Below are 12,105 nucleotides of genomic sequence, written 5' to 3'. Positions count from 1 at the left end.
AAATAAAAAAATATATATACTGTTAGTAAATAAATATGTATACTTTGAACATATTCAAAAGTTTAGCATGTAAATGTGGTAATGTTAAAGTAATAAATAAATATTAAAAATATATATAAGTTGTTATTTATAATATTAAAATATCAGAAAAAATATTTTAACTATGTTAATGGTACTGCAGTCTACGTTAATAATTTTAATAAATAAAATATTAAAATAAATAAATATGTAAATAATATTATTAATTGAAGTGATCACGTACATTTTATAAATAGATATGGTAATATTTGTTTATTAATAAATGAATAGTTATAACTAATATAACAAATATATTTTTGTTGATGCAGCCTAACAGAAATTTGTTGGTGCATAAATTGGATCCATCACAGAGTTGGAATCCGAGGGTCGAAAACTACTCACGCGCCACTGGATTCTACCACGTATCTAGGATTGGGATGATAAGAGGATTTCACCCGTTGTTAGCTGCTCTGGTTGAAAGGTGGAGGCCGGAGACTCACACTTTTGTGTTGCCGGTGGGTGAGGTTACAGTGACATTGGAAGATATCGCACATATATTTGGGTTACCAATTGATGGAGAACCTGTGAGTGGATGGACTGATAGTAGTAGTGATTTCGTTCAGAGTCAGAGCATGGCAATATTCGGACGTCAACCGGTGCTCAGTCGTAATTCGAAATCCTATATAAAGCTTGGTTGGGTTCGAAGTATCAGAGATGAAGAGCCGTTGGATACTGAAGAGTCCATAATGAGATATGTGAGATGTCAGATTTTCTGTCTGTTAGGGTCGACCCTATTCACAAATAAGTCGACCGCATACGCCCATGCGAAGTATCTACCGTTGCTTCGCGATTTCGAGCGGATCCATACTTATAGTTGGGGTTCAGCATGTCTTGCACATCTTTACAGAGCACTATGCCGTGCATCACGATATGATACGAAGGAGATGTATGGCCCTCTTAATCTGTTGTTTGTTTGGGCGTGGGAGCGAATGCCGTGTATTGCGCCTATACCGAGACATATCCTTCCACCTGCTGAGATACCAGTTGCCATGAGGTAAATATTTATGGTTCTTGTCAGAGATTATATTCATTATGCATGTTTCAATTAGGGGTATTTACGTAAATACACATGTTTCAGGTGGAGTCATTCGGAACGGAGCGCAGCGTGGTTAGAGAAGACCGTTGAGACATTTAGGCATGACATAGACTACATGCAGGAGGTAAATATTTATGGTTCTAATGAATCCTAGTTCCATACATTACTGTTAGAGTTATGACATTGGAATTATCTATGGCAGTTTGACTGGCGGCCGTACGAAGGAATGATCGTACCCGGCGAGTTACATGTACATCTTGATGTGTGTGATATCGTTGCTCCGTTGTTGTCATTCGAGTGTATCGAGTGGCACCCTGCGGACCGAGTTATGCGTCAGTTTGGGTTCGCACAGCCCCCCCGCGCGAATACCAAGGGTCATTCCACCGGACCAGCATTGCATGGCTCTTCGCGGAGTGCAGCTTTATGACTGGACAGTTTTGCATGGGGGTTGGATAGAGGAGTGGGGCAATAGGCGAAACGCTCGACTGCAGGATCTGCACCCCCTTCCGACCTGGGATTTCATACCCACACTGGAGTATCGGGATTGGTACATGCGCTCATACGGACATATGCTGAGATTGACGGCGTATGTTCCTCAGCCAGCTGCACTGCAGCCACCTGCACCTCAGGTCCCACCTGCACCTCAGGTCCCACCTCAGTTTGCAGTGTTTGAGCCAGCTCCTTATTATGTACCACAGCCACCACAGCCACCACAGCCACAGGACCGGAGTGCGTCCAGCCACCATTCTCATCACTCTCATCACAACCACCATTCCCAGCACTCTCAGCACAGCTACCATTCACAGCACTCTCAGCCGATGTTGATGATTCCAGTCAGTCATGATTGGTTTGACTTCTCCATCGGCGGTCACGGAGATCAGCAACTACAAAATTGGGCCAATGCTAGTTTGGGTGGTTGGTCAGATTTTAGTGCTATGCATTCACCGTCAGCCTCAGCTGATCCACGTGGGGCATCAGTAGGTATGAGCCATGGTTTGCAGCGTCCTGCTTCCGACCACACGTCAGAGGGTGCATCGTGTGATAGTGGGTTCCTGGCCTTCGGCGGACATACACACTTGTTGACGAGTTCAACCCCGGTGCATCCGCTCCAGCAGAGGCAGGTGGGTCGGCACTGCCGGCAGAGGCGGGTGGGTCGGCACCTGGGGATGAGGCAGGTGGGTCGGCCGCTGCAGGTATGGGTGACGCAGCTCCCGGTCACCCATATGACCTACGGACGGAGCGAAATCCACCCGATAGGTATACTCCGTCAAAGCCAGGTCTAAGCATGATGGGTAAGGCACTGAACTGGATGGGCCGTAAGAAGTGAGCATCGGGTTGGGGTTTTTAGATTTCATACTAGGGTATCAATGTAATACGTATTTAATGTTCTGTATGTTGGCCAATGTTATTAGTAGTTAAAAATTTGTATGTTTGCTTCAGTAAGGCAGTAAATGTTAACATTATCATGGTCTTAAACATCAATGGATAACCTCAAATTTAAAATTACGAACACAACTAAGACAAAAAAGAAAATCTATTATAAAAATGCAAATTCAAAGATACAATCACACTGAAAATAAAAGTCATTCCCCCCACCACTCGATCCAGCACGCTGAGGACATCGACTCCGACTATGTCCTTGAGCACCACAGAGACGGCATATCCGAGGACCACGCATGTCGCGTGAGTCCATTTCGTTCAAGTATTTGGTCAATTTTGGGCGACCTTTCGACGTTCGCCTCAAGGCGGGATTAGCGACCAATGTGGGTCCCTCATATGCAGGCCATGTCTCGGCATCACCTAACGGTGAGAACTCGAATCTATATACCTTACGGACCTCTGTCATCTTGTACATGTCATGCACATACACGTGCCAATCGATTCGCTGGTTAGCACAGCAAGCAATAACATGGCGACATGGTATTCGTTCCACCTGAAAGTGCCCACAATCACACGTACGTCGTGCAAGATCGACGACTAATACCTTTCCGCTAGTCATTTCGTGCACCTCAAATACTTCATTCTGTCTGTCAAAACGGTGCACAACTATATTCCCAGCCTGTTGCATACTTGCCTCTATCCGCTGTTGTGCGAATACGGAGTAAGTATATCCAGCACGTTTGCGTTCGTAAGACTCAGCACTCTTCCGTATGAAAAGTTCATTTAACCGATAATACGTTGCTCGGACTAGCGCCAACACAGGTAGATTACGAGCATCCTTCAACACTGAGTTAATGCACTCGACAAGGTTCGTCGTCATATGACCCCATCGATGTCCCTCGTCGAATGCCAATACCCAATGTCTAAGTCCAATGGCATCGCACCACCTGGCGTATGCCTCGCCTCGCTCTTCCAACCTCTTATAGTTGATGTTATACTCCTCCACCATTCTTGAATACCCAATATTGACCACAAGCTTTTGCAAGTGAGGGACTTTGAATGCTCGTAGGAAGTTGCTGCCGATGTGCCTTATACAAAACATCCACCATGCTCTTGGAGGTTGCCAGTCACCTCCGGAACGATTTACTGCTGCTCGAATTGACTCATGCCGGTCTGATATCATACCCACACCATCTTTTCTGACAACATGCATTCGCAGATTCCTTAGAAAGAAGTGCCACGCATCAGCTGTCTCCCCTTCCACCAAGGCAAAAGCGATAAGCACAATGTTTTGGTTCCCATCCTGTGCAACAGCTACCAGAAGTGTACCTTTGTACTTTCCATATAGGTGTGTTCTGTCTACCTGAACTAGGGGCTTGCAATGCCTAAATGCCCTAACGCATGGATTGAAACTCCAAAATACGCAATGAAGTATTTTTACCCCTTGCACCTCTTCATTCCCATTGTAGAGTGGGCGTGTTTCTATCTGGACAACTGACCCAGGCATCTTCTGAACCATAACCGAGAGCCACCACGGCAAGGCTTGGTAACTCTCCTTCCAATCACCGAAAACTTTCGCTATGGACTTCTGCTTTGCCAACCAAGCCTTTCGGTAACTGATGGTATAGTTGAACCTTGACTGGACTTCGGCTATTATAGTTTTCACCTTTATGGACGGGTCAGTCTCGACCAATGGCCTTATAGCCTCAGCAACTGTGTCCGAGTCCAACTTGGAATGATCCTGTGAAATCACTCCCATCGTGCACGTGTGCCTACCGTTGTATCTGCGTATCTCCCAACAACCTTTTTTCCGGATCAAGCTGGCTCGGATAAGCCAGTCGCACCCGCGCCCATACATCTTGCATTTTGCATAGAACGTCTGTGGCTCAGACTCATATATGTCGTAGTCAACTCCTCTAGCGATAGTGTAACTTCTAATTGCTGCCACGACTGACTTTCTAGAACTGTATTCCATTCCAATCCGGAACTCTCCGTCTTCGGGTTCAGCAACGCCTACAGAAAGTGCCCATCATCGTTTATTAATCAATCCAAAGTATATATTTAAAAAAAAACATATTAGTCGGTCATCACGTACCCATGTTTGAATATTCCGGAAACTCCGGTGCATGCATGGCGTCGAGAGCCAACTCACGCATAAAAGGTGGCACGTTCATCGGTTGACTGCTCGATGGGTGAACCACTACATTATCAGCTGCTGTCTCAACTCCCGCATCACCATCCTGCTCTTCGTCACCGGCTTCATAAGTGGCTTTGAAGTCCTCTTCGCTGTCACTACTCATTCTCTCGTACACTGCAGCTCTATCATCCTCCACCTCTAAGTCATTTTGAATCCCTTCTGCCTCTACGGTTTCAAACTTAACATACAGCTCAATCTGTGGCTATCGCATCTGAGTCTGCCGGTGAATTTGAAACATATTACGCATAGTCACTTCGTCAGTGACTGGCATGGTATCAAACTGTATTAGACCACCAAAAACTATAACCGGATTCCGGTATAGAATTCTGCTCACTCTCATTAATGTACCGTTCTCCATGCTTTGACAGAGACCGTTCTGAAGTTCCATAAACGTCATGGTGCATGGAACCACAAACGAAAATGAATTCTGACACACAAACCTCACTCCCTCATGAGTATTACGTATTATCTCACCGTCGCGATACGCTACTAACTTTGTGGTATCCTCCATTACACCAGAAACACACTCAAACAACACTCTTACACTTCCTCAGAATGAAAATGAACCCAGCCACGGCCTTATATATAGAGTAGCATTCACTGCGAACTCCAATCACGTACTGCCACGTGTCAGGACACTCCTGCGTGCTGACTCAGCACGCCCCCACTTGATGCCCTCGTGTACCAATCAAGCTTGGCCACGTGTCCATGACGCCCCCACGTGATGCCACGTAGCATCACGCCCCCACGTGCTTGGTCAGCACGCCCCCACGTATTGCCTGCATGGACCATTCAAGCTTCTCCACGTCATCATCACGCCTCCACATGCTAGGTCAGCACGCCCCCACGTGTTGCCTACGTGGACCATTCCAGCTTCCACACGTCACCATCATGCCCCCGCGTGCTAGGTCAGCACGCCCCTGCGTGGTGCCACGTGTCCAGCTCTGGGCGCGCCACTTTATCACACGTACCACTTGTCGCAGGCAACACGCCCCTGCGTTTTGGGCTTGCATCCATCATTGGGTGAAACACACCATTGCTCCATTTCTGGCCAAAACACCCCTTTGTTTCCCATATTAAAATTCTTGAGCCAAATTGTAACATTGTATTTAAAGATTAATATTTGATATATTATATATGAAACCAATAAATAATTAAATATAGATAATTAATTTTATTAATTTATAATAAATAATATTAGAAAAATCTAATAAGACAACAGTACAAACTAACTGTTCATACCCTGGGTCGAGCTGTCCGACCCGGGATGTTCGACAGACAAAGCGACCGACCTCTTCAAGTCAGGACAACCTGACCTCTTTCTTAAGAGTTCGGCCAAGTCACCAGGAAAGCCCAAAGAAGGGCTCAAATAGAGGAACACGCCCCAAATCCTAAGGCAGTCCAAGCCTACAGAGAGAAGGGCGGTTCCCTTGAAGATAAGATGACCTTACTTGAAGATAAAGATAAGATAAGATAACTAACTTATCTTATCCACAGAAGGTCACTCCTCACCATTATAAATACACTGGAGCATCCAGGTATAACTCATACTCTGATTCTACTCAATACCTGTTTAATACCCTTGCTAACTTAAGCATCGGAGTCCCTTGCAGGTACCCCCACCCTTCGGTGACAAGGGATCAGCAGCATTCTCAATTCCACAAGTCGGACACACCAGCTTTGGTCGCTATACACCTGCCGGACACGTCGGCTCCGACCAGCACAGAAGATCTCGTCCGAAATCGACCTACAGTTTTAGGTAACCCTCGGAACATTGGCGCCGTTGCCGGGGAACCTGGAAGTCATCCCATCACCATGGCGGACGACCATGACAACGACCACGATTCAGGTTTGGAAGATAGAACGTCGCACAAGAACGTGGATGATATACTCAAATATACTCCGGAGCCCAACGAGGACAAAAATTCATCAAATCCAGGGGTGATAGAGGCGCTTCAAGATCGATTAAAGCAACTTGAGAAAGAGGCCCAACATCAACGTGCAAAAGAAGAGGATCTACATCGAGAGATAAGGCGACGCTAAGAATTAGAAGATAAGCTTCTAAAACTCGAAGCCGATCTCAAAACTAAAGCTCTTCGATCCACTCCAGAGGACAGCCCTCGCAAGGATCAAGATCCATTCACCAGGGAAATTATGAAGACCAAAATCCCAAAGGACTTCAAACTTCCGGATATGACTCTGTATGACGGCACCTCGGACCCCAACCATCATCTCAGCAATTTCAGAAGTAGAATGTACCTCACTGACGCCTCGGATGCAGTTTGCTGCAAAGCCTTTCCAACAACTCTTACCAAAACAGCCATTAGATGGTTCGACAACCTACCTCCAAAGTCCATCTCGAGCTTCGACGACCTGGCCAAAAGGTTCCTGGCCAGATTTTTCATACAAAAAGACAAGGCTAAACACGCACCAAGCCTACTAGAAATCAAGCAAAGAGATCGGGAGAGTCTTCGTAACTACATGGAAGGATTCAACAAAACATGCATGGACATACAAAGTCTACCAACAGAAGCTGCCATTATGGGCCTCATAAATGGCCTATGAGAAGGACCGTTTAGCCAATCTATATCAAAGAAGTACCCTACATCCCTGGACGAAGTACAAGAACGGGCACAGAAGTACATCAACATGGAGGAGAATTCTCGACTTGGGAAAGCCTCGAGGTTCGGTTCTGCCTACCGAGATAAAGATAAAGAATCCAAGAAAAAGGAAGATCGCTCTGGGGAGAAAATAAAAAATATCATAACTACACCCCTCTCAGGGTATCCTTGGCAGATGTTTACAAAGAAGTCTGCCATACAGAAAAAATACCCCCAGCTCGGCCACTCAAAGGCAAAAGAGGAGGAGGGAATCAGAACGAATACTGTGAGTATCATCGAATTCGAGGACATTCCACCAACGAATGCTTTGACTTGAAAAACGTCATAGAAAAATTAGTAAGAGAAGGAAAACTAGATCGGTTTTTGGCCAACCGGGACGAAGAGCCAAGGAAAAGAAGAAGGGATGAAGATGTCGGACGGTCTGAACGATCACCTCGCACACCAGAGAGACACGTCCACGTGATACACGGCGGATTTGCGGGAGGAGGAATCTCCAAATCATCCCACAAGCGACACCTCAAAGAAGTATACCATGTTGAAGGAAAGAAGAAGGCGCCAAACATCCCAGCAATCACGTTTACCAAAGAAGACGCATCTGGAATCATCTCGGGACACGACGACCCCATGGTCATCACTATCATACCGGCAAACGCCAACCTCCACCGTACATTAATTGACCAAGGAAGCTCCACCGTCATCTTATTCAAAACTGCCTTCGACAAGCTCGGCTTAGAAGAAAAAGAGCTAAGAGCATATCCGAACAGCCTGTTCAGACTTGGGGATACCCCAGTACAACCACTGGGATACGTATCGCTACATACAACCTTTGGAAAGGGGAACCAGTCCGGAACACTTAAGATAGACTACATCGTGGTCGACGTAAGCTCAGCCTACAATGCCTTAATAGGTCGGACGACGTTAAACCAACTCGGCGCAATAGTTTCAACTCCACATCTATGTATGAAATTCCCAACTGCAGAAGGGATAGCTACAATAAAAGTAGATCAAAAGATGGTGCGTCGCTATTATAACGAAAGTCTAAACCTTAGAGGCGAAGGAGGAGAGTTCCACACAATCGAACTTGGTAGAATTCAGAGACGAGAAGAACTTCGTCCACAGCCCGAAGGTGAAGTAGAGAAAGTTCAGATCGGAGACACCTTGGATAAGACAACTAATATTGGCACGATCCTGAAAGGAGACGCAAAGGAATCACTCATACAGTTCCTACGAGATAATATTGATCTCTTCGCATGGAAAGCTGCCGACATGCCAGGCATAGATCCCGAACTGATGAGCCACAAGTTGGCAGTCTATCCGGGATCCCGGCCGGTACAACAAAGACGAAGAAAACTCGGGCCAGAACGGTCTCAGGCTGTAGCATAACAGGTGCAAGCACTATTAGAGGCAGGGTTCATAAGAGAAGTTAAGTACCCACTATGGGTAGCAAACGTCGTCTTGGTGAGAAAGTTAAATGGGAAGTGGCGAATGTGCACCGACTACACCGACCTCAACAAAGCCTGCCTAAAAGACCCTTATCCACTACCAAGCATCGACGCTCTAGTAGATGCCTCATCGGGATATAAGTATCTCTCGTTTATGGACGCATAATCGGGATACAACCAGATCCCAATGTATCCACCGGATCAAGAAAAAACCTCGTTTCTAACACCCAAAGCAAACTATTGTTACATCTTCATGCCTTTCGGCCTTAAGAACGCGGGAGCTACTTATCAAAGGCTAATGAATAAGGTCTTCTCAGACCACATCGGAAAAATCATGGAGGTCTACGTGGATGACATGTTGATAAAGACACAAAGTGAAGAAACATTACTGTCTGACTTGGTTCAAGTATTCGACACCATACGGAAGCATGGCATGCGACTTAACCCGGCTAAATGCACCTTTGCGGTGGAAGCCGATAAGTTCTTGGGCTTTATGCTCACACAAAGAGGAATCGAGGCAAATCCAGATAAATGCCAGGCCATACTCAACATGAAGAGCCCAACCTGCGTCAAAGAGGTACAACAACTCAATGGGAGACTGGCAGCCTTATCCAGATTCCTAGCAGGGTCAGCGATAAGATCCCTCCCTTTTTACGCTACTTTAAGGAAGGGAAAGAACTTTGAGTGGACAACAAAATGTGAACAAGCCTTCCAAGACTTCAAAGAATTCTTGGGACGACCACCTATCCTATCTCGACCACGAGAAGGGGAACCACTCATATTATACCTCGCAGTAGAAAGTTGGGCAATAGCCTCAGCACTAATTAAAGAAGACAAGGATGGGCAACAACCCGTCTACTTCATTAGTAAAGCACTGCAGGGGTCAGAGCTGAACTACCAGAAAATAGAGAAGTTTGCCTACGCTCTCATACTCACATCCCGACGACTTCGCCCATATTTCCAAGCACATACCATTAAGGTTCGGACCAACCAGCCCATAAAGGGGATATTGCAGAAAATAGATCTAGCAGGAAGAATCCTACAATGGGCAATCGAGTTGTCCGAGTTCGACCTCCAATACGAAGCGCAGACAACCATCAAATCACAATACCTAGCTGACTTCATTGCAGAATTCACAGACACCCCGGAGATCCCCATAGAGTGGAATATATACGTGGACGGTTCCTCGAATAAAGCCAGAAGTGGTGCAGGTGTGATAATCGAAAGCAACCAAGGAACCCAACTTGATCTTTCCCTCAAATTCGGATTCCCGGCCTCAAACAACCAGGCGGAATACGAAGCGTTATTAGCTGGTTAGAGAAGCTAGAGCTCAGAAACTCAACATCTACAGCGACTCACAAGTCGTTACCTCACAAATAACAGGGAGCTACCAAGCCAAAGATCCTACTATGAAAAAATATTTGGATAAAACCAAGAAACAGTTCGGACAACTCGGGGAATATAGGATCTGCCACATACCCCGCGAGCAGAACGCCCGAGCTGACGCACTCTCAAAACTAGCCAGCACCAAACCAGGGGGCAACAATAGAAGCCTCATCCAGGAAGCACTGCAGAACCCATCAATATTGGAAGAAGAAAAAGTCCTAGCCATAATAGGTCGGGATCAAGGGTGGATGACTCCCATAATTAATTACCTCAAAACAGAAACTCTCCCTACAGATGAAAAATAGGCAAAGAGGTTAAAAAGGAAGGCACAGTACTACACTATCATAAACAACACACTGTACAAAAGAGGGATCTCAATACCATTGTTAAAGTGCGTACCGACTTCCAACACAAAGGAAGTCTTGGAGAAAGTACACAGCGGCATTTGTGGCAATCATCTTGGAGCGTAAGCTCTCACCAAAAAGGTACTCCAGGTGGGATTCTATTGGCCAACTCTACAAAGGGAAGCTACAGAATTTGTAAAGACATCTCCACCATGTCAGAAGCATGCCAACTTTCACATCGTCCCGCCGAAAAAACTCATCAGCGTGACCTCACCCTGGCCATTTGCAAAATAGGGACTCGATCTTTTCGAACCCTTTCCACAGGGATCGGGACAAGTAAAATTCCTCATAGTAAGGGTAGACTATTTCACGAAATGGATCGAGGCAGAACCCCTAGCCAACGCCACTGCTCAAAGAAGCCAGAAATTCCTATATAGGAACATCGTTACAAGGTTCGGGGTCCCATACTCCATTACCACAGACAATGGCACCCAATTCACAGATGCAGGCTTCAGAAAACTAGTGGCCGACTTGAATATAAAACACCAGTTCACCTCCGTCGAGCATCCCTAAGCCAATGGACAAGCCGAAGTAGCCAACAAAGTCATATTGGCTGAGTTGAAACGGAGACTGCAAGAAGCAAAGGGGGCTTGGGTCGAGGAACTTCCACAAGTCCTATGGGCGTATCGAACAACCCCCTATTCTACTACGAACGAATCACCATTTCCATTAGCATACGGAGTGGAGGCAATGATACCAATAGAAGTCGAGGAAGGGTCTCCCCGAGTAGTCCGCTACAATGAACAAACCAATTCTCAACTTCAAAGAGAAGAGCTCAACCTACTTCCGAAAATCCAAGAAAAAGCTCGGATCAGATAAGAAGCACTAAACCAGCGAATGGCTTCCAGATATAATCAAAAGGTAGTGCCAAGAGGTTTCACTGAGAATGATCTCATATTAATCTAAAATGATATTGGAACAACTCGACCCGGAGAAGGAAAGCTGGCAGCCAACTGGAAAGGACCCTACCGAGTCACAGAAGTACTTGGGAAGGGCTACTACAGACTGTCCGAACTCGAGGGATGAGAACTCCCCAGATCATGGCACGCCTGTAACCTAAGAAGGTACTATAGTTAGGAAAGGTAAAAGATCTCATCACAAGATGCACTCTTTTTCCTGAAAAGATTTTTTCATGAGGCGTCAAGATTGAGATTTAATCCGACTTAAGGGTATGAAAAACTCCCGCCTGTATATATTTGCACTTTCTTTAAATAAAATACATTTCAGATATTCTACAAATTCCCAAGACGCATTAATATGAAGCATTCATCGTTCGATTATAAAGCAACGGATCGAACAGAAAGTGAAGAACATATTCACTGTACGATCTCGATAGGAATGACGGACCGACAAAGGTGAAAACGCAATTCACCTAAAGGTCGATTAAACCAGGACAGAAACCACCATCTACAAATCGGCAAAGATGAACACAGAATAATGCAAGAAGTTATCGAAAGTGATCCCAAAAAGAACCTGACGAGGTCTTATGGATTGCTATATAATAACTTAAAAAGACTGGCCGACACTAAAAAGTCGGACCAAGTCAAGCCAAGTTATCATC

General features: G+C 45.6%; 1 protein-coding gene across 1 annotated transcript; it reads right to left on the bottom strand.

The window, feature by feature from the left end:
* Positions 1-2,651: 2,651 nt before the first annotated feature.
* On the bottom strand, positions 2,652-5,088 carry LOC107469093 (uncharacterized). The gene is made up of 3 exons (XM_016088470.1): positions 4,935-5,088; positions 4,590-4,856; positions 2,652-4,507 (listed from the first exon to the last, which is right to left on the bottom strand). Exons 1-3 carry the CDS (start codon positions 5,086-5,088, stop codon positions 2,652-2,654), a joined length of 2,277 nt encoding a protein of 758 aa, XP_015943956.1.
* Between the last annotated feature and the right edge of the window lie 7,017 nt (positions 5,089-12,105).

This window comes from Arachis duranensis, chromosome 10 (genome assembly GCF_000817695.3).
Source record: "Arachis duranensis cultivar V14167 chromosome 10, aradu.V14167.gnm2.J7QH, whole genome shotgun sequence".
In the NCBI taxonomy this organism is placed as follows: Eukaryota; Viridiplantae; Streptophyta; class Magnoliopsida; order Fabales; family Fabaceae; genus Arachis; species Arachis duranensis.
The sequence above is the reverse complement of the archived record's forward strand: the minus strand, read 5'-3'. Positions and strand labels throughout refer to the sequence as shown.